Source organism: Delphinus delphis, chromosome 6 (assembly GCF_949987515.2).
Source record: "Delphinus delphis chromosome 6, mDelDel1.2, whole genome shotgun sequence".
Classification (NCBI taxonomy): domain Eukaryota; kingdom Metazoa; phylum Chordata; class Mammalia; order Artiodactyla; family Delphinidae; genus Delphinus; species Delphinus delphis.
The window spans coordinates 13,747,640-13,771,088 of record NC_082688.1 but is presented as its reverse complement, the minus strand read 5'-3'; the positions used below and the strand labels follow the sequence as shown (position 1 = coordinate 13,771,088).

The 23,449-nt window shown below is 43.6% G+C and overlaps 1 protein-coding gene across 2 annotated transcripts; it reads left to right on the top strand.

The window, feature by feature from the left end:
- The first annotated feature begins 108 nt into the window (after positions 1-108).
- LOC132426528 (protein CutA homolog) lies at positions 109-20,111 on the top strand. Of its 2 annotated transcripts, XM_060013317.1 has the most exons (6): positions 109-2,324; positions 8,044-8,192; positions 13,720-13,779; positions 15,418-15,463; positions 15,713-15,762; positions 19,787-20,111. In XM_060013317.1, the coding sequence occupies exons 2-6, from the start codon at positions 8,074-8,076 to the stop codon at positions 19,887-19,889; spliced, it is 378 nt and encodes a 125-aa protein (XP_059869300.1). In that variant the 5' UTR covers positions 109-2,324; positions 8,044-8,073; the 3' UTR covers positions 19,890-20,111. The 2 variants fall into 2 exon arrangements, with proteins under 2 accessions (XP_059869300.1, XP_059869301.1); XM_060013318.1 differs by lacking the exon at positions 109-2,324 and having other exon boundaries at positions 7,509-8,192.
- Positions 20,112-23,449: the final 3,338 nt, after the last annotated feature.

Below are 23,449 nucleotides of genomic sequence, written 5' to 3'. Positions count from 1 at the left end.
GAGTTGCCGGGCAGCGCGCGCTCGGGGGCTGCCAAGCCTCGCGAGAGCGGGGCTGACTAGAGTCGCTGGTGGTTAGGCGGTAGCGTCGTGGCGTTGTGTTGGACGGTGCTCAGTTGGTCCTGCCGTCCGACTCTCCGGTTGGTTTGCTTCTGTCTCACTGAGAGCGAAGGCTGGGTAAATGCCTGGCAAGCGGTGTGGTGAGAATGAGGACCAGCCAAAGGTTGAACGGCCTTGGGGGCGGCCCCCTGGCTCTAAAACCAGGCTCAGCAGCGGCTCTGGTGGACGCCGCTGCGGCATGGGCAGGGGCTTAGGCCGCCCGGGGCGGGGCGGAGGCGGTGGGCATCCTGCTGCCGGGCCAGACACGTATTAAGAGGAGGCGGAGGGTCATGTGTCTGGAAGACGAGATGAAAGTTCTCGAGAAACTGGAAGAAGGGTTTGCGCACCCTTAAGCAAAACGAGGAGGCGGTCAGGACCAGCATGGAGAGTGTTTCGCCCGTCTGCTCCTAGGTGCTGTGCATTCCTCAGGACGTAAACATCGAGAAGATGGAGACGAATTAATCTTTGGGGTCTAGGATTAGACCAAAGGAGGAGGGGGCAGCCTGTGACGCTGAAGGCCATCTGCAGCCAGGCCAAACGGGTTTACATGCAACTGGTGGAAACCACTGGCAAGGGCAACCCAGAGAAGTTTCATGCGAGCAAGGGATGGTTGGAGAAGTTTAGAAATCGCTATAGGCTGCTGAATTTGAGGTTGATAGGGGAGGAAGAACCGTTAAATACCCAGTCGGCACCCACGTATTCCAAGCAACTCCAGAAACTGATCAGAGTTAGTGGCTTTGTACCTCAACAGGTCTTCACCGCCAAGCAGATGAGCCTGTTTTGGAAGTGCTTGCCTTCGCGTACTTTTGGGGGAAAAGACAAAATTCTGGAAAGCTTAGAGGAAGCTAAGGACCAGATTTCTTTCAATTTTTGTGCCAGTGCCGCAGGTGACAAAACCATGGCTGCTTTATGAAGCAGCACCTGTTTTATGGAAAAAAATGTAAAACGCCTTCCTATTTTCCGGCGATCACTAACAGTATCATTAACAGCTGCCCTCATTTTGGATTGGCTTCGTAATTGTTTTATTCATTGAACCTGGAGTTATTTAACAGAAAAAAATCTTGCCTTCAGAGTGTTACTGTTTTCGGACAGAGGTCTCAGTCACCCAGACTCCATTCTTTGCTCATCCCAATGATGATATTGTGTTTCTTCATCTGGAGGGCAGTAGCTATCTTAAGCCCTTGGATCAGGGTATAATTGAAGCATTCAGGAGGTAATACACCAAGCATATGTTGGACTACTTTGCCGACTTCTTGAAAAAAACCCTTGCCTCACTTTGAAAGAAACATGGCAACAGTACAACTTTAATGATGCTTTGGTAGTAATAAAAGAGGTGATGGATGATATAAAAACCAGCCTCTCAATAAAGCTTGGTGGAACCTTTGGGATGATGTTGTGAATGATTATGCATGTTTCCCTAGAGCTAATGAAGAAGTTGAAAAAAATCATAGAGTCTGAAAATGGATGGGCTTTAAATTCATCGATATTGATGAAAGTGAAATTAATAAGCTACTTAAGTTTCAAGCTTTGGCAATAACAGAGAGTCTATATCTGTAGATGAGGAAGAAGGCAAATCTCTGGAACCAGAGATAAAGTTGAACTTAAGGAAACAATTCTGTCTTACACCAGGTGTCAGACCTCATTGAAGCTGCAATTGATCTTTACTGGATTGAAGTTTGGCCTTTAAAGATTTCAGTAAAGTGTTGTATACCTGTAAAGAGGCCCAAAAGAACCTTCAAAATAAAGCAAAGGAGATGAAGAAAGAGAAGGAAGACACAAACAATAAAGAGGAAGTAGTGTGGGTGAAAGAGATGGGTACAGAATCTGACTCTGAAGAGGATTCTGCATCCATATCTGAATCCAGTAAGGAGGAGGAGAGAAAGAGGGTAAGAAGCCTCCAGAAGAAGAGCTTATAATCTCAGGCAGTGGCACGGAGGCTCTTACTAGATCTGAAGAATCTGCCAAGGCCATAAATGCAGAATTGGACTTTTGGAATCTAACCTTGGAATTGAATCTGAAGAGAGTAGAAGTGCCTGAGTTGAAGTAACAAGAGAATCCAGAAGCGGTTTCTTCCAAATAACAGTTCATCTCTTGCCATCCTTCCCCTGCTGCCCCAGCATCGCCTTCATCACGACCATCCTTATAATCACCAAATCAACAAACACTTATTGAGCATAATCTCTGTGGGATCCTGTGCGAAACTCTGGGACATCATCTCAGGATCTAAGGTAAAATGGTCATTAACAGTGGCCTTTCTTATTAATGTAATAGGTTTAAAAGATCATAGCCTTGATTTATTTTAGTGGACTTTGAATATAAAGCGTTTTTTTTTTAGGATCACTCAGCCTCATTTTCTCTAACCCTGTTTTTTTCACACACGCTAAGTTTTTCAATCACAAATGGAGATTTTCTGAGTTAACCTTGTTTGGTAGTTGACATGAGACTACTTGCTCATGAAACGCTGACATGGTCTTACATTTTATAAAGCACTCTTATATTAATCTTCTCTGTTAATCCTCACTTTAAACCTATGAAGGAGGTATTAGCCCTTCCTTTACCAAAAAACCCCCAAAAAGCTCAGAGAGGTTAAGTTATTTGCCTGAGGCCACATAGCTATTGATGTAAATGATAGGACTAAGGCTACAGCTGACTTTGTTAGACACTTTGCCAGGAAGTGTATCAGGCCTTTAAGAATTTATAGTCCCAAGGAATGAGACAGACAGGTAAACAGGTAATTAAAATAAACACAGAGGCTGTGAACTGGCAGCCTGGAGGCCAATTTAGCTAACAGGTGTGTTTTGTTTCGTCTGCCCAGTTTAAAACAATTTTGAATTGGTTTTCCGCATTCCCCCCTCCTTTGTTTAAGGTACTATTTACATACAACACAATTCACCAATTTAAGTGTATAGTTTGTTGAATTTTTTACTGTTTGTGTAACCACTACCACAGTCAAACTATAGAATAGTTTCCTTGGCTTAAAATTTACTTATGGCCTTGTGTATTCAATTTCTTCCCCTGAAGTGTTGTCATTTAAAAATTAAGATATTTCACATTAAAAAGCTGGATTAAAAAATTGGAAACCCTGACAACAGTGGACTCTGCATCCCCAAAGGGCAACAGTCAGTCCTTAGCTTGCTGCTTTTAAAGATTTGTTTAATAGTTGATGTTAAATGCTGCAACGGAAGTGTGGACAAAGTGCCTTAGGGGAAAGAGAGGACTGTGGGGATTAACCTTGGGAAAGACTGCACAGAGCAGCTGGCCTGGAAAGACAAATGAGTTCACCGGGGAGAGCAATGAGGAGCCAGAGTGTGTGCTCTAAGCCAGAGAGGATTAGAAGGGAGGTCCTAGGAGGAGAGAGTGATGTGTGGGGGACAGGGAAGGGAAGGCAGCCACGTGTGTGCTTCATTTATTTGGGTTTATTTGGTGGGATGGTCCTCTACAGCGGTCCCCAACTTTTTTGGCACCAGGGACCGTTTTCGTGGAAGACAGTTTTTCCAGGGACTGGGGCGGGGGTGGGGGGGTAATGGTTTCGGGATGATTAAAGCGCATTCCATTTATCGTGCACTTTATTTCTATTATTATTACATCAGCTCCACCTCAGATCATCAGGCATTAGACCCCGGGCGTTGGGGACCCCTGAAAAGTGGAAGAGTTTTGTGTATGTGTATTTGTGTTTGGGCTGACGATTTTATATATCTAAGAAACTTAGGTCTTTTAATCTGTACATCTCTGGGGATTTTATGGGTTTTTTTGTATGTGTATGTTAGAATGGGAAGGGAAAATTAGTATTTTTACTTTTGCAGGGGTTGGAGGTTTGCATATGGTGCTTGGGTTGTATGTTTCCAGAAGGAGAGTTGCCCAGTGAAAAATTACTCCCTCTTTCCCCGCCCCCTCCACTATCTCCTTCCGGCCAGCCTGGCTGGGACCTGGCTGGGCAGTGGGGCAGGCAGCAGGTGGTAAGGGGAGAGGCAGTTCAGGCCCTTCGTGCCCGCCAGTCAGCCAGCAACTCGGCCTCAGGCCACAGTTCCAATAGGCTGTGCTGCTAAATTACCAGCGACGCCATGGACAGGCTGGGCTTACGGTGCCCTTGGCCAGGCTACCCGCGGCCCTCTGTCCTTTTATGCCTTTTGGTGAGTGTTCCACACTACAATGCTATGAACCCTCTCACCTCTAAACCTCCAACCTGGGGACTGAGGGAAGAACGTGCATTTCTCTTTTACTCTTCCTGGGGTTTTGAGCTGGGGGCGGGCAGGTAGTGGGTGGGCGGTAGAATCCTTGGAGGCATCACCCTGTGTCTTGGAGATTGTGGTGTGAATGTGAAGATTACCAGCACCTCTTTATGCCCTGCCTTGTGAGGAGGAGTGACTGGGCTGTGTTTCACTGCCAGGGTCCTTGGGGTGGTGAGGGGTGTCTGCTGGTGAGTTATCATGTAAGGGTCACATGATAGGTTCTTTCCCTCTTTCCAGTGGAGTTACCATCTCATTTTTCTGGGGGCTTTGTTTTCTCGTCTCTGAAGTATGTTAAAATGTTAAGGTTGGCAGTGGCTACAGAGTCCCTACAGTGGTGCTGGTGGTCGCAGTGGGCGGGGGCTGAGTGGGGTGGGGTGCGGGGGTGGTGGAAGGGAGAGCTGTGTGGGAGGGCCACAAGCCTAGGGGTCTAGCCCAGCTCTGCTGCTCACTTTTTGGTGATTTCTTCCCCTCTCTGGCCCTTAATTAACTGGCAGAAATCAGTGGCTCAACATTTTGGGGACATTTCTTGATTTTTTTTGTGTGTGTGTCTATGTGTGTGAGTGCAAGTCTGGATTTGCACCCAAGGAAAGTGTATAAACACAATGTCAATTTCAGAGTATTCACAGATTCCTTAAAACTAGATGGATTACAAATTTAGAACCACTGGGTGGTTTCTGAGGCCCCTTCTGCCTTCACACAGATAGTAAAGTCAACCATAATCTCTTAAAGGCTAGGCAAATACTGCAGGACGAAAAAAAAATGAAATAATTGAAAGGGTACATAAAATATTTTAAACGAATGTAAAATTAGAAAAGGTATATAGTAAAGACATAAATATGAAAATGCTATAAACTTACAGTAAATCTTTTCCCGTTATAATGTTTCTATTAGGGAATATGGTGATGTGTGTATTTTGCATTCATATAATATCACTTTCTAATACACTGTAGTCCACTTGTGGTTCTAAACCGACCTTTACATGCTTCTGATTCTTTGTTGATATGGTCCACAAACATTTCTCAAGCCCATACTCCTTGTCAGTGGGTTATAAAGTGCTGGGGATACAGAAATGTATGAGGCCAAAGAGCTCATGTCCAATGAGGGAGACGTATGTAAACAACTGTCTGTATTTCAGTGTGATTGATGGTACAATAGAAGGATGTTTAGCAGCAGTCCTGACCTCTACCCACTAGATGCCAGTGGCATCTCCTCCCCAATCATGACAATCAAAATTGTCCCTAGATGTTGCCAGATGTCCCCTGGGGGGAAAAATTGCCCCAAGTTGCGAGGCACTGGATTAAGTGAAGCTGAAATAAGCCCACTGTATGAATTCCTAGTCGTGCTCCTTGCAGTTCAGAGAGCCCAGAAAAGGAGGCAGGAGTCTTGGATTTAAGTCTTGCTTCTGTCACAGAATTTCTGTATGTTCTGCCTCAGTAACATTATCTGTTAAATGAAGGGTTATCTTAGATAATACCTGAGGGCCCAAAGTACCTCTTAGTATTTTTTGACTATGAGTTCATACAAGAGTTTCAATACATTTTAGGTGAGTTTATAGTTAATCCTGTTAGCTCAGTGTTACACTGATAACTGCTGGCCGAAATGCCCTAGATCTTCCTTAGGAATGGTTTTTTTGGTTGCGGGACAGACCATTACTCCTTTTGTTCAGAGTCTGTACAGGAAGCCACCTTAGAGTCATGTAGTTGACCCCTTACAGTTTTTTAGTTTGTCCGATTCTCTGCCAAAAGCGCTGTGGGTGACCCAAAAGCCCTACTTACTTCAGAAGGCTATTTTGTCTCAATATCAACATCTTGCTGGTGTACTAATTCACCAGTCTACAAGTTATTTCTTGAGAACCTGCTGTGTGCCGTGAACTGTCCTGGGGACACAGTGATGAGTAAACCACAGTCCCTTCCTTTATTGGATTAGTGATTATATATTGTTTTTCCTATCTTGTTTGAACCCATGGCAGCTCTGAGGCAGGCAGCACAGATGTCATAATCTCCAGTTTCTAGATAACATTTATAGAAGGCAAAGGAAGTAACTTGTTGAAGACCACAGGCAGCAGTACTGGCGCTAGGATTTAAATCCTGCTCTTTAGTGCCTTTATTTTTTTCCTATATAATCTAATTGAGTTGTCACCAAAAGCTTCATTGAAAAGCCTGGTTCTTTTTTTCTTGTGTGGTCACTGGTTTAGTTCAGAGGCCTAGTGTGTTGGATTGGAGGTGTTGGTGGAGGTAGTGGGAGGGAATGAGAAACCCACCCCAGACAGGCTTCTAGTCAGACTGAAGCTAAAGACATAAAAACGCTACTCAGGCCCTGCCAAGAAGTAGGAGCCAGGCAGGGCCGGGCAATAACGTAGGAGTGGGAGGACAGAGGTTTATTTGAGCGAGATGTGAGCCCCGGGCTGGGAGGCAGAAGCGTGCTCTTGTTCAGTCTTGCCTGAGTCACAGTGGGGCTCCTTGCAAGTTGCCTCTATCCCTATTAATGACTCCTTTGTATTCCCCCAGCAAAGAACCCTGGAATAGAAGATGTCCTCCAGTTCTTTTCATTTCCTCTTATTTTAAAAGTTTGTCATTAAAAAAGCAAGAAAAAGTATATCTTGCCTGTCTTTTCCTCTCACGGTGTCACTGCCGTTTTCTTAGCTCAAGATCTTAATGTCTTTTTCCTGGAACATTGTAATGGCCTTTTGAATGGACTGCCTTCTGGTCACTCCCCATCCTCCTTCAGCTTGATCATATTATTACTCTTCTGCTTTAAAACCTGCAAAAGCACCTTATCACTTGAGTATGAACCCTACATTCCTTAGCCTGACCCGTTATAGTTCTAGCCAGTCTCATTCTCCTCCCAATCTCTTATCCACAGACTAAGACCCATGCAGACTAGATAGCTTATCTGTCCCTACATACCTCTTGAGTTTGTACATATTATCATATCTCCCTCTTTTGTAATTCTGCTTATTATTTCAGTTCCAACTTAGATAGTACCTTCTTTTCAAAGCCTTTTCCTGTCTCCAACAGGTAGAGCCTTCCTCCTGGACCCTCCAGTTGTCTGTCACAGTAGTACAGGTCACATTGCTTTAGAATTAGCCTTCCTTTTCCACTAGACTCCCTGTAGCACCTGGCACATACACAATTGAACGAAGGTGAAATTAACTCCCTAAAACATCGGCAGGTGTAAGAACTTGTCATTCATAATAATCTCCATAGGATGATAGCAGTTCAGTGTATGCCAATTGGCATTACCTCCAGTAGCAGTTTTGTGCAGTAGGAACGGATTTCAAGTTATCCAGACTCGACTCCTAATCTTGGCTTCAGTTAAAAGCTGTGTGATTTTTTTTTTTTTTTGGCCACACTGCATGGCTTGTGGGATCTTAGTTCCCCTACCGGGGATTGAACCCGGCAGTGAAAGTGCTCAGTCCTAACCACTGGACCGCCTGGGAATTCCCAAAGCTGTGTGATTTTGAGCAAGTTTCTTGATTTTTGAGCCTCTGTTTTTTTTCCTTTTTTTTTTTTTTACCATTTGTAAAATGCAGAGGCAAATAATCTAGACATGAAAACTTTAAGCACTAAAACTCAATACAGATCCCAGGAATTATTTTGTGGATGGGAAATAGGGATGAAAATATGGTGCTCAGCTTTGGTTCCAGTCTGCTTGAGCTGGCAAATAGTGAGTTGGCCATGTCACTGCTGATCTGTGCTTCTCTTTTCCCACTGTGTAGATCCTGACTGCTTCTTTCCTGACATACCCCATGCTCAGGACCCTTAGCCAGCAGCTCCTTTCAGTTGTCACTGGCAGCTATGTCTCCGGCACTTACTCCATCGTTTTTGTCAACTGTCCCAACGAGCAGATTGCCAGAGATATTGCCAGGTATGGTGAAGGGGCTTAGGTGCTGCCCCAGGAGGCTTGGGAGCTACCAGGATGCTCCAGAGGGGCCACTTTGGGGTACTTCTCTTGCTTTTGACAACCCCATCTGTCCAGTGATGAACTACACAGCTGTCTGCTTGGGGTGATATGAGAAGCATGGCTGAATGACACTTGGATGGATCCTGCTGCTGGGCCTGAAAATGCTGAGTGGTGCATGGGGGCGTAAAAGTGATATGAGACCCAGAGAGATAGCTGGCTTGCGCAAGGTGTTAAGATAAGAGAACAGTGGAACTCTGCAAGTTGAGAATTTAAGAGTCCTAATTCCTGACCCAGCTGTCTTTTTGGAGATAGTCTTTGCTCAGTCCCAGAGGTGCCCACCATGGCAAGAGGAGGAGGAGACCAATTCCAAGTATATGGCAGATTTCTAAAAGCAGCTGTGCTGTGGTGGAAAGAGCACTGGACTTGTAATCAGAACAATTTGAATCTTGGCTCTGCCACTTGCTGTGTGACCTCGGGCAAGTTGCTTCCCTTCTCTAAGCATTAGTTTTCTGAATTATAGAATAGGATAATGCCACCTACCTCACAGGGTTGTTGAGAGGATTATATGATATATGTACAGTCCTTATTCCAGTAACTCAGATGTAGTAGATGCTCAAAAAATGTTTGTTGTATCTGAATTTCCACCCTTCACTTCTCTTCTTTTTAAATTTATTTTTCTTTTTTTGGCTGCGCCTTGAGGCTTGCGGTATCTTAGTTCCCTGAACAGGGATAGAACCCAGGGCCACGGCAGTAAAAGCGCCGAGTCCTAACCACTGGACTGCTAGGGAAGCTCCCCTGCCCTTCACTCCTTTATAGCTGCAGCTTTGAAGCGGGTTAGTGGGGCTGAGGGGTACTGGATTTGGCTCCTGGCTCCCTTTCTTCTTGCTCTACAACTCAGCATTCTTGAGGTTTGATGATAGCTTAAGTTATAGTGTTTTATGTGTTGAATTCGGTCTTTGGGGGCACATAGCCTCCAAACTAATGGTCACAGGTTAACTTTGCATTTGATTCCATCTTTCCTGCCCCTAACCAGAATGTCTATTTTTTCCTTATTTACATTACTTTTGGAGAACAGCTCTTGTCTAAAAGAACATGTGATTACTCCAGAAATATGACCTAGTATTGTATTTAGCAGCTAGGAATTGAAATCCCTCCTGTGCTTCTGGTATACCCAGGATCTGTGCTGAACTCTCTGGACCCCTGGATTAGCCACTCTGGGTCCTGTGAGGGAACAACTTCAGCTGACATCTGTGAGGTGTTGGGTATCAGGAGGAGAAGGATTCTAAGGCCTGGATTCTAAATACAGTAGTTGAGAGGCCAGTTGAGGTAAATGGATCAGTATCAGCTTGGAGAGGGGTCTCTATTGTCTTTGCATCCAAGGTTGCTCATGAGAGGTCAGGAATGGGGTCTCATTGCTTCATAGGTAATGCTTTTTCTCTCTGGTTTTTCTCCTAGTTTTTAGGAATTTCTCTTTGTCTTAATGTTCAAGTATTACTTTGTTAAATATAGCCTCTCTACTCTCTCTATCTGCATCACGCTTTCCTGGAACTCCTTATAGATGTTGAATTTGTTTTCTGTGACTGAACTTTTATAGTTTTCTTTAGACTGAATTTTATAGGTTTCCTTTTCAAGATTTCAGATTGTTTTTAATAACCAACTGCTCTTGTTTTGTAATTGTCTGATCTTGTTTTATAAATGCAATAATCTTGCTTTATCTTTCTGTGGATAGTAATTATACTTATTTTATGCTTAATTTTCTTCCAGCTTTATTGAGATATAATTGACATATAACATTGTGTAAGTTTAAGGTATACAACATGATGATTTTATATGTGTATATATTACAAAATGATTACGACAATAAGGTTAGTTAAACATCCATCATCTCAGTTACTTTTTTGTGTGATAAGAACTCTTTAAGATCTACTCTCTTAGCAATTTTCAAGTATACATAATTGTACTTATTTTTAAATCTTGGTTTCAATTATCCTTCTCATGTAAATTCTTTTTTGTTGTTGAATTTTAGTCTCTCATGGTGTTGACTTTCCTCAAATACTTTGTAATTCTTAATTGTAGCCTCTCTCATCTTCTTAGCTATGCTTATGGGGAAGTGTAGAAACAAATGGAGGAATTGACCTTAGGTGGTACTCTGCAGTGTGCGTGTGGGGCATGTGGACATTCTACTGGCTGGGGTACCCAAGTAACTGGTCTTCTGGGCATGCACTCTCCCTTTTGTCCTTGGCTGTCGCCGGCCACTAGGACAGTGTTTTGCCTTTTGTCCAAAATTCCCATGCTCACTGCTCTGCCTGTATCAAACATCCCATTACTGTTGCCTGGGCCATGGGAGATTTAGGGGGTCTACCTGCTCCTGCTGTGGCATTCCAACTATTTACCTTGATGGTTGCCTCCAAGTTCTTGCCTGCTCTGGTTCCCATTACATCTAGATTTCAAACTGTTGCTTTCATTTTCTCTCCCCCACCTCCTGCCCCAAGTTCAAAAAGGCACATTTATTTACAAAGGAACAGTATAAACGTAATAAGGAATAAAGGAAATAAAATAATAGGCATACATATTTACATAGCAGATGTAGGCAAAACTTACTAAGAAGGTTCTTGAAATACTTTTACAATCTAGGATTCAACAGTTAAAATCAGTTTCTAAGAATAATTTATCACCTCAAGAAGAATTTTTAGGATGGTCAACTTATATGATTCAAACTATGGCTATGTTAGTGAAAAAATTATAATTTTATATTCTTCAAAATTCTCCAGGTTGCTGGAGGCCAAGAAAACCAGATCACTGCCAATGTTTAAAAGATTCAAAGGCTCTTAAGTTAGAAGTCCCCCTACATGCTCCCATGCATGTCTCAGGGCTGCCTTTTTTCTTTAGGGCCTCCTCCTAGTTGCTAGTGCATAAAGCGTTCTTACTGTGCTCTGGCACGGTGAAGAAATGTTTTGTTGTTTCTGGTGTGGGGTGTAAAAGGGAGGTTGCAGTGTGTGTGCAGCCCACCAGCTGAGCTGGAAGTCTCAATTGGAGTCCTGAGTGATGTGGCAGTGGATCTCTCCCCTCAGCTGTTCTGTTCAGTATTTTTCGTTAATGATTTGGGTAGAAGAGAGGCAAATAGGTTCGCTTCCAGGATTTGTAGAAGGAGAGTAAGTGGGTACATGGTGGGGAGGGCCCCACAAGTGTTAGCCGGCAGGAACCCCAGCTCTGCCTGCGGAACTAGTGCTGGGACCAGGTCTTTCAGCTCCAGTTTAGTGCTCTTTCTTCTTTAATGCTCTTTAGCGTTCAGTCTGCTGCCTCTCAGTTCTGGTTCAGTTCCATTCTGGTTCCTGGCCGTGTTCTTAGAGCTCTTCATTGACAGGTACATTCTAAACTGGAAAAATCTCTTATTGGGGCTAGGGTGAAAACCTGAATGTTGAACCAGGAGACCTGGATTCTAGTTTCCTTTTTGCTGCGAACACCACATATGACCTTAGACAAGTCTTCCTTCTCTGGGCTTTGATTTCATACGTAGGGAGAGGGAATTGGATTAGGCCAGGGTCACAGACAAAGATATCACAAGCAGGCAACTTAAATGAGTGGAGTGGGCTGGGGTGTCGCGCTGAAGAATGACTGTAGTTAGCAACCCTTACTCGTCCCAGGTGTTGAGAGGGAGAACAGTGGAAACTGACCCGAGAAGCATATGTCATGCCTAGAGGGAGTAGCCCCTGCTCAGCTCTAGCTAAATCTGACCTTGTAGGACTACAGGTCCAAAATGTTATAAGATTCATTTTTTGGTGAGAAGCTAGGTAATGTGTATTTTTTTTAACGTGAAATACCCTGATAGTAAATATTGGTAGCAAAATCAAGATTTTTTTAAATGCCATGAGAGCCAAACTATGTATCTGGTCTGTGAGCCTCTAGTCTGTGAACTTTGCAGTTTCTAGAGACCCCAGAAGCTCTGTCTTCTGCTTTACTCACATGAGCATGAGGGCTTGAGCTTTCCGTCTGTGACTCACTGCTGGGCTTTAGTGTGTGTGTTTGTTTTTTATTTGTTTGTTTGGCCACAGGAGCTTTTTGAATAACACAGCCCTCCATAACTTTACAGTCTTTTACCCAAGGACAGGTTGCTGTGATTACTCAGGAGTTGACACTACCAAAGAGATTGGAGGCCCGTGAGGCAATGGATTATTTTTTTCTAGAGGTTTAACTCACTCCCTCTGTTTGCGTGCCACCTTCAGAACCAGTGAAGTGTAATTTCTCAGCAGATCATTTGATTGAGTGAGTGAGACTTGCAGACGTTGCTTAAACAAATTTGTGCCGTGTGCCTCTCCTTACAGTCAGATTTATTTAGCACCTGGAACTTTCCAAGGGAATGAGGGTGGTGGTAATACCACATTAAAGTGGAGCCTTAAATAGAGCACTGTTCAGCCTGGAACTCAGGGGAAGAGAAAGTAGGTCAGTTCTCTTGGCAGCAGTCAAGAGAAGGAGAGATCAGTAAGCAGGGCTCAGATTAGGGTTATCTGGCAGGGGCCACACACCTCAGAGAACTGAGACCAGGCCCCCTCGGCTGACTGAGACCTGAGAGGGGGTTGTCAGGGCCTGCCTGATTCCAAGGGCTTGAGGTTTGATACTTGGGGACACTTCTTTGCATCGATGACTTGGTGGTGCTTTTGTTTCTATGACACTTGTACTAGTTCAGGCACTTTTTATTGTGTTCACCAGGGCTCTGCACAGGAATCAGACTATCAGAGCAGGAATTCCAACCTGTGGTCTGTCAAAGAAAGTTTTTAGAGGTCTGCAAAGGTGATGATAATTGTGCTGTTAGGATTGTGGTAGGAACCTTCACAAAAATAAAAAGTGAAAAGAGCCTGTATTTGCCAAAGACAGACATAGGATAGGATGCCTTTTTTTGCTTTCCCTTGGAGTTATATCAGTTCCATGTGGTCACATGATATCTACAGACCAGAAACCCTGTCAGCCTAGTACATATCCAAGAGAGAAAAGGAGAAGGTGACATAATAAAAGGAGTTTTTGGTGGTGAAAAGAGTTGGAAACCACCGACTGAACCAGTCCTCTGATTGTACAGCAGGAGTCAGGCTGAGTGAGGGGGTCGTGCCTGTCTTGGATAGGTGCTCAAATACTTATTTCTGTAATGAAAGAAAGAGCTTGCATAAGGTCACACAGCCATCCTACTGCAGGGCTGGATTGGAATCCAGGTCTTTTTGTTCTCCGTCCATTGCTAATAAATTCCCATTCCCCAAGCAGACTAGGCCTGTCCTTTAAAACTGCCTTCCCATAGCTGCTTCCCTACTTCTCTCCCCACCCAGGGAAGGACTTATAAACAACTCTGTCTTCAGAGGTTCTGTGCACAGTAGTTACGAAACATGTTGGTTTGAGTTGGGAGGGGCACTCTAAATGGTTATCTATTTAGAATTAGGTTTCCTGAGTAGTTCCCAGGAACTGCTGGACACTTGCCCCAGTAACTGTCACTCTCTCTTTGCTTTAGGGCTATACTGGATAAGAAGCTGACTGCCTCTGTGAACATCCTGCCTAAGGCATACTCACTGTGAGTTTTGCTGTGGCCAGTGGAAGGGTGTGGGAGTGCTAGGTCAGGTCCTGCCTGGTGGAAAGAGCACTGAACTAATGGGGAATTGTCAAAGAACAACTCAAAGACACTTAATTAATCAATAGTTCACTGTCAATTTCTATTCAGAGGAAATCAACCAGTGGGTTTATGTCATTCAACAAAAGCAAAAACAGGCTGTGTTTAGAGAAGGGAGGAAAAAATCTACAGTTTAGGCACAGCGACTCTTGTGTGCACATTCTTTGTTTAAATCAATTAGCTTGCTTTTAGCAAAGAAGTCGAACTGGGCATTCCATCCCTGAGTAAGCCAACTAGGGATATCAAAGATTATAATTTCCATTACTTTTGGATTCTCTGGAAAACTTTGAGAGTTTAGCATATGCGACAGGCTGTTTCTGTGTATTGTCTGCGTTTCATTTCATCAGCTCCTTTACTTAAGCCTGGTCTGCACCATTTCCCTCATCAAAATATGTCAGTATCCCAGTACTGGCTGTGCAGGATTTGTCTTGTGCCTTAATCTCTCTGATCAGCCTGTTTCTCATCTCCTTCCTCCCCTGATGAGCAAGAGGGAGGGAGGGAGGGAGGGAGGGAGAGAAATAACGTCTACTCTAAAGGTCAGCACAGAAAAGTGCTATATAATGAAAGCTTTCCCCTGCCCAGCAGTGCCATTCCCTCAGTGGCTCACATCACCTGTAGGTATGGTTCCCAAATCAGGCTATGCTTTGGATTCCTGAGCTCCCTCCTGGATCTACTCAATCAGTCTCCCTGAGGATGGGCCTTGAATCTGAATTTTTAAGAGGTTATGTAAGTGATTCACATAAAGCCAGCCTGGGAGCTACTGCTTTGGAGCTAGAACAGAATTTTAGCCTACTGTTTCCCCTCATGTGTTCATCCTTCCTTGTAATTCATCCTTTTACCACAGCTCTGTGAGATGAGGCCAGTGGCCTAAGTCATCTTAGATTTGCCCTGGGTTAGCATAGGCATTCTCAGGCCAAATTTCTTTCCCTTCCCATGATGCTGTTCTCGTACTCTTTTCTAAACATTGTCACTGACTTTGTTTTTAACTTTTGGACCTGTTTCCATATTTTATAAGGCTTACTTCTTCCCTGAATCTTCCTGTGCTTTTTCATTTACCCATTGGTGGGCACTCAGCTTTGAGAGTCAGTGATACAGATAGCACCAGTCCAAAGGATGGGGAGGTGCCTGGAAGCCAAGAGTATGGGATGAGCATTGAAAAAGCTGGAGATGGCCAGTTTAGAGGAGAGAACATATAGGAGTTTCTGTAGGGCTGTCCTGAGGTGGTTCTTCATGTGGAAGTTGGGGAAAACAATTGGGTGGCAAATGTTGGCACACCATAAGAAAAACCATCTCATGTGAAAACCTTTCAGGAGATGGTGAGCCCCTCACCTCCAGGAAAGTTAAGGCAGGTGCTAGAAGCGTGCATTAGAATGTTTAGACTAGATGACCTGTAGGGCCTTGGCCAACTCTAGACTTTTTTATATGGGCTTGGAAAGATTTTAAAGTTTCCCCCTTAGTAAGTCACCTAATTGGGCCAGGCTTATTTCACTGAACTCATCTTGTAAGCATGATAATTTTTTTTGTTGTTATTCTCTTCTCCAGATACTATTGGAATGGAGAAATAGAAGAAGCCACTGAAATCCTGCTGGTGAGTGAGGATAGGGGGATGCGGCCTTGATAGGGAAAGAATGAGAGCACAGTTCCAATTAAAAATTAGCAAAGATCAATTAACTGAGGTTCTTGCCCCACATAAGATGCCCTAGGTTCATTTGTAAGCCACTAACAGGGCCTGGGGACCCGGAGGAATCTGTCTCCTAAACAGCCAGTTGAATGAGCAGCTGCAGAGCTGGGGCTGATCCCCTGAAGCAGTGATTTTTTTTTTTTTTTTCTTTTACAGTTAATAAAGACAAAGACTTCCAAGGTCCGTATGCTATCCAGCTACATCAGGTAATAGTGCAATCTCTTCCCATCCGGGACATGCTGGGAACTAAGTGAAATGAGCTTGAGAAGTAGGATACCTAGAGCTTAGTCACCAGCCTCCCATGTGACCCTGAGTATGGCCCTGTCCCTCAGACTCTCCATCTGTAAAGTGAGTGAGTTTTAAACCAGCGGTTCTCAAAATTTTGGTCTCAGGATCCCTTTACACTTTTAAAAATTATTAAGGACCCAAAAGACCTTTGTTTATGTGGGTTACATCAAAGTTTACTGTATTAGAAATTAAAGCTGAGGGGCTTTTCTGGTGGCACAGTGGTTGAGAGTCCGCCTGCCGATGCAGGGGACACGGGTTCGTGCCCCGGTCCGCGAAGATCCCACATGCCGCGGAGCGGCTGGGCCCGTGAGCCATGGCTGCTGAGCCTGCGCGTCCGGAGCCTGTGAGGCCACAGCAGTGAGAGGCCCACATACCGCAAAAAAAAAAAAAAAAAAAAAAAAAGTAAAGCTGAGAAATTTTTAAAATATGTATTTTTAGTTCATTTAAATTAACAGTAATAGAACAATTACATATTAACATAAATACAGGCATACCTCAGACAGCTTTGGTTCCAGACCACCGCAATAAAGTGAATCATATGATTTTTTTTTTTTGGTTTCCCAGTGTATATAAAAGTTATGTTTAACCTATACTGCAGCGTATTAAGTGTGTTAATAGCGTTATGTCTAAAAAAAACAATGTACATACCTTAATTTAAAAATACAAAACAAAAGACAATTATAGTAACATCAAAGATCACTGATGACATCACCATAACAAATATAATAATCATGAAAAAGTTTGAAATTTTGCAAGAATTAGCAAAATGTGAGACAGAGACACAAAGTGAGCAAATGTAGCATCAATAGACTTGCTTGATGCAGGGTTGCCACAAACCTTCAATTTCTAAAAACACACAGTATCTGTAATAAAGCGTAGTGCAATAAAACAAGGTATGCTAGTAATGTATTTTTATGGAAAGTAACCATATTTTCCAAAAAACAAAAAAGTGAGAAGAATGGCATCATTTTCCATTTTTGCAAAATCTGGCTTAATAAGAGAGCTGGATCTTGTCAAAAGCATCTTTAAGTGTTGGGACACTTTTAAGCTCATGATGATAAATTCAGGTTTTCCAAACTTCTGATTTTTGCTTAAAAACATGATTTTTTTTTAATTTACAATATTGTGTTTAATTTCTGCTGTAGAGCAAAGTGACTCATTTTTATATATATATATATATATATATTCTTTTTCATATTCTTTTCCATTATGGTTTATCAAAGGATAGGGAATATAGTTCCCTGTGCTATTCAGTAGGACCTTGTTTACCCATCCTGTATATAATAGTTTGCATCTGCTAATCCCAGACTCCCAGTCCTTCCCTCCCCAACCCCCAAAACATGAATTTTTAAATTGGCATTAAATGATATAAATTGTCTTCGTTTGAGTGATGGGCCCACTTTGTTCATATTTGATAAAATGTCTACCTAATACTCAAACCTGAGTAACCTTAATTTGTAAAACTGACAAATGATGGTTACTCAGGCTTGAAAGTAAAAATGGTATTCTTTGGGAAAAGTCTAGTTTAGCTTGTGTCTCAGTCAGACAAGTTTAAGACAACATTGAACTTAGGTATATAGCAGAAGTGCTTTATGTATGCTTCCCATTCTGTCACACAGAATATTAAAAAGGCACACTCAAGGGTCAAACTTTAATAAAAATAGTAATTTTTACCACATTATCAAGAATGTTCTTAAGTGAATTTGACTTTTTTAAAATGCAAGTATTGTGGTGGTGAAGAATACAGTGAGAGCTAGTACAGTTTGGTGCTGTTGTCTTGATGCATGCTAAGGTGCCACCAGTTTTACCCATCATTGCTTTTGTACCATCAGTGCAAATGTCAACATAAATGAAAAGATAAATAACAGTTAGTATTATTATGAAAATAGTTTTGGCCTCATGGACCTCCTGAAAGAGTCTTGGAGTTCCCCAGGGGTCAGTGGACTCCACTTGAGAACCACTGGTGTAAATCCTTATTTATCATTCAGAGTGTAGTTTTGTAATAATTGGCATCACCTGGAAGCTTGCCATAAATGCAGAATCTCACACTCACCCCAAACCTACTGAATCAAACTACAGTTCAACAAGATCCCCAGGTGATTCCTATGCACAGTAAAAGCTTGAGATTCTCTGGTCTAAACCAGTGATTTTTGATGTTGGCTACATATTATAATCACATGGAGACTTTCTCAAATTACCAATTTGGGCTCCACCTCAGATTCTGACCTAATTCATCTGGAATGGGGATCAAATATGGTGTTCTTCAAAGCACCCAGGTTGACTCTCCTTGCAGCCAGGATGCAAGTCACCTGTCTGGATGATAAAACCCTTTCCTTTCACATCTTAGGGAACCAGGCAGGATTCTATGGTTATATGGCTATACTGGGTCTCAGATCTATTGGTAGAGAAGGCCCTCATGTTACTGCCTTAGCGCAGGTGTGGAAATAGGGTATCTTTGGTAGAACCAGTGCTGTTGAGAAATTACAGCCTGACTGGTGAAAGACAGCTTCAGGGTTAAGACAGTGAACCCCAGAGCTTGACCTCCAGCGTCAAATCCTGCCTCTTCCACTTGCTGGTTGTAGCATAAGTGCATGCAAATTACTTTCTGTGCCTCAGTTGCCCCATCTATAAAATGGGGACTATACTAGTACCTTGGGTTGTTATGCATATTGGAAAGAACTTATGTCAAGTATACGCATGAATTGCTGTATCAGTGACAGCTCTTACTACTAAAGTGTTATTAAAATGCCTTATACTGGGGGCTTCCCTGGTGGCACAGTGGTTGAGAGTCCGCCTGCCGATGCAGGGGATACGGGTTTGTGCCCCGGGAGGATCCCATGTGCCGCGGAGTGGCTGCGCCCGTGAGCCATGGCCGCTGAGCCTGCGCGTCTGGAGCCTGTGCTCCGCGATGGGAGAGGCCACAACAGTGAGAGGCCCGCGTACCGCAAAAAAAAAAAAAAAAAAAAGTCTTATGCTGAATGCTATTCAGACCTACATACACTGAATTCTGTGTGTCTGCTTATAAAAACACATACACTGGTCTAGGTATCCGTGAAATAAGAAAATTCATTTTTCTCAGGCATTAGATAAAATTACCCAGCTTACTGCTAATGTTTAAGCACCTATACATACACATGTTGTGATTTAGTAAACATTCTATCTCATGAGAACTTTACAGTGCCTAATTCAGCAAAAAAGCAGCAGAGGATCATTACTCCTGTGTGACAGATGGGACCAGGGCCCAAGGCCTCATGTTTTTTCCATTTGGAAAGTGAAGAGAACTGGCATTTTGTGCCAGGACTAGGTGAGGACTAGGTGAAAGAAATGGGGAAAAGGGAGAGATTGCTGTGGGTTTGGATGGTCAAGGAAGATCCCTGGGGAAAGGTCAGTGGTTGAGTTGAGCCTTGAGGAACAGAGAGGCTTTTGATTTATCAGCAGGAACAGGGAGAACTTTCTAGGTGGAGAAGAGAATACAGAGGTACAGGGGAAGGGGGAGTTGTTTGCGGAAGGCCCAGTGATGAGTGAAGGATAGTAATAAAAACAGTAGCTAACATTTACTGAATGCGCACAGCGCCAGTGTACCAGGTATGTGCCTTATATACCTTGTCTCGTGTAATCCTCAGCAATCCAGTCACAGAGGTACTATTTTTATCCCCTCTTTTGCAGGACCTTTAGGGAAATTAAGTGATTTGTCCGTGCTTACATAGCTAGTAAGTGGCAGGCTTAGAATTTGAACCCATGTCTGTGAGACTCTAAAGCCGTCTGGCCTAACTCATCACTTGGTGACAGATGGGTAACAGGCGTAGGAGTGGTGGGCTGTGGGGCTGGAGCAGTGGGCTGCAGGCATATTGCAGAGGGCCTCAAGTGAGGCTGCCCAGTTGGGTTTTATTGCATAGGCTGACTAATCCTGGTCACTCACAGAGCTCTGCTTTCTTTCCAAAGGTTGGTGCATCCTTTTGAAATCCCAGAGGTCTTCAGTCTTCCCATGGACCAAGGAGATGTGCACTATTTAAAGTGGCTGGAGGAGGGCATGGAGGAGGAATGAGTGGGGGCTTCTTGTGCCTCCTGCTGGCTGACTCTAACCTTCATCAGCTGTTCTCTGGGGGAGGGGAGGCTTCTCTCTGCCCCCTCGCATCTCTGGATATCATGCTTTTGTCAGCACAGAGGAGTTAAGTAACTTGTGGAGGGTGAAGGCCCAAGGCTTCTGAGGCTGGAAGAGGACGCTGGGCCAGTCAGGCCAAGCAAGAACCCCGTGGATCTTGTCTCTGAGTGCATCATGCGTAAAGGTGGCTGGGGGTGGGAGGGCGAGGGTGACTGTGTATGGGGACCAAGGGGAGGCAGCAGTGAGGGTGAGGTTTGTCATCTACGTTCACTGAGCCTATATTGAGTGCCTAGTATGTTATTACTCTCCTGCCTCTCATGAGGAATGGACCTGTTGACCTGTCACCCAGAAGTGTGTGGGGCGAATGCCACCTTCTAGGGGAACTGGAAGTGCTCTATCCAAAAGCATGAATTGCTAATGGTGGAATTTCAGGGACAAGCAGGATTTTATTTCTTCTAGCTAAAGATGGTGTTTGTTATTCCTGAGTCCTGAGGAAGTGGGACTGGAAGTGGGCTTCCTGAGTGCACGTAGCACTAGGGAGTATTAGGGCTTAGACATAGCCTCACGGATTGGGAGTAGGTCTTGACTCTTTCCTAGCCTGAAGGGGCAGACATCAGAAGGTTCTGGTGCCCTGATCAGTGGAGACATGGGTTCTGAGCCCACCATACTAACCTCTCCACTTGAGCATTGAAACTGAGCATCCTGAAGGAGGAAGAACCCAGGGGGACTGCTAGACAAGTGTTTTTCAGACTTGCTCCACAGAACCCCAGGGGTTCACAGAAGGTATCCTGGGGGCTACTCATACTTCAACCAGTGCAACTGTGCTTTTATTATTTTTATGTATTGAGCTAAGTTTCTGTTGTTAAAAGTTTGTAAACCAGTGGCCTAAGCCAGTCTCCATTTTATAGGAAAGGAAACTGAACTGCAATGAGGTCCAGAAAGTGGGTGGCAATGCTGAGTTACAGACGGGATAGCCAAGGCTGCTCACTCTGTCTGGTGCTCTCCTAAACCTGTTCCACAGGTGTCTTCTCCACGGGGAAGATCCCTGTGGGGTGAGAAGAGAGACCTGATCTAGGCTGCTTCCATGGCTCTGTCACAAGGTGACTCCGCTCTGGGGACACCATGGGCAGTTTGGGTGGGAGTCCACAGACATCTGCGGTATCCTAGGTCTTCCTTCTCAAGAGGGAAGGGTGTGTGGGAAGGGTGTTGCCAGCCTCTGGTTCTGACACCTTCTGTGCTTCTTGGACCTTAGTTCCTCCAGATATAAAATGAGGGAGGATCTGCAAGGACCCTTCCATGAAGACCATGTAGCGACTTCAGGCTGAGCCCCTTCCAAAGGTCCACAGGATCCTGTTTGTGATAGTGGGGAGTTTGGTGGGCTGCCTCAGGAGAAGAAAGAAAATGTTAATGGTGATGTCCTTTTTTTTTATGACAGATGTTTCTGGTGCATGTGAAAATCTTGTGTAAAGTAAACCCTACCGAAAATGTACTGGGGACCCCAAATGGACTGTCCGTATTGCTTTCACGATAAAGTCAATTTCTTGGTCTGGATTTCAAGGCCCTTCAGAGCCTTGTCTCAACTCAATTTTCCGTCCTCACCTACTCTGGCATGTGGGTGCTCCAGTGTGCTGTGCTGTTACTCCCGTGTTCAGGCCATCCCCTCTGCCTGATCACCCTTCTGCATGAGTGCTTAAGAAGCCTTCTTGGCAAGGGCTGGCATCCCTGGTTGGAAGGAATCTCTCCTGCCTTGATGTCCTGTTATCCTTGTGTGTCACAGTCAGTCTCCTGTTTCTAGACTGTGAGCTGCTCGAGGTGAGGGATATGTTTGAATCCATTTGGTCTCTTGCACTGGGTTTGGCAGATAATTTCCTGAATTGATGTTTCAAGGATTTGAATAGCTAAAGCTTTCTCTATGGTCCACAATTACTTCCTAATTTATGGAGTTGGCAAAAATCCAACTTTTTTTCCTTCAACTTTTTTTAGGTGGGACTAATTCCAAAGGAGGTTTTTCTTTCTATCTCTGGCCTTCATTAGTTCATTTTCTGTGCTGACTGTGCATTGAAAACTGTTTCTTGGTGGCCTTCCTTTGTGACAGTGTCACAGCTGACTATAGGCAATAGGAGAAGACAGGGACAAGACACCAGCTGTCTCTGCCAGGTACTGCCCTAGGTTCTTAACATTATTTTATCCTTACAAGTCAGTGTTATCCTCATTTTGCAGTTGAAACCTGAGGTCAGAGAGCAGGAGACACTTAAAAGTAAATGGCAGAACTAGGCTCCTAACCCAAGTCTCTGATTCTAAATCTGATGCTCTTACTGCCTCTTTCAAAGAGGTTGGGTGTATCCCTTTGTAGGCCAAAGATCCAGAGAACCTGCTGTAGCCAACTCTAAAGGAAGAGTTATTCGCTCTGAAAACGTGTGGTAGTTGGTGTTGATATATTGCATATATAGATGCAATATATATATAATCTATATATTGCAATCTATATATTGCATATATAGATCTGTGGATCACCAACATCCACAGATCTGGATGTTGGTGATAATATCTTCAATTCTGCAGATGAGGGAACGGATTTAGAGGAGTTTAATGGTTAGGGTCTGTGTGACTCCAGCTTACATGGTTTGGCCACTACACCACATTGTCCTCCCAGATGATGCTGTGGGAGCTGGGGCTAGGACCTTCATCAGGGTTTCCACGCGGGAATTCCTTCCCAGCATTTCTCAGGAAACTTATGTTTTTTGATCCCAGAATCCCTGGGAGAGGAGAGTCAGTTGAGGAAATGTGAAAAAGTATTAAAGTTTTATCCGTGAACACTAAAGCTTAAAAGCATAGAGACGTTGCTGGTTTGAGGGACTCCAGCTTCATCAAATAAAAAACTAGAGCAAGAAATGCTAACATAGAGTTGAAGACTAAGAGAACCAGGACAGGAGCATGTAGAAAGATGGTTTCCACCGAGTCAGTCTTGCCTGTGATTGTTGGCACCTCATAAGAGTGTGTGTCTAGCCCTGTGTGCCGCAAACTGTGAGTTATTCTTGCAAATAAGATAAGTTTATACATGTAGTGTACTTTATACAAATCCTATGAGCAGTGTTCCAAGAAATAAGCTTTGGAAGCAAAATAAATTCTTAATTTGGCAATTTTGACACATGATTCTGTATACTCCTAACCTTGTTAGGATATTTGAATGTTACGTTATTTGAATACTATCCAATAATGTTCCCTGGTGTTTTCCAGTGTTTAAGTATTCCCTAGAGGCTGTAGTTTTCTCTAAATTCTACTAAGCTTACTATTCCTATTTGTTAATTTTTTTTTTTTTTAGCTATCTGTAATAACGGGGAAAGTATGAAGAATGTTCACAGTATTTTAAGAATAAGTTATGATTTGGGGAATTTTTGAGAATTCTGATTTCTTGCTCCTAAATTCTAAACGTAGATAGATATGTGTTGTAAATTTGTGAACACTAACGTAGACCACACAGGAACAGCAGGGACTCCCCAGCT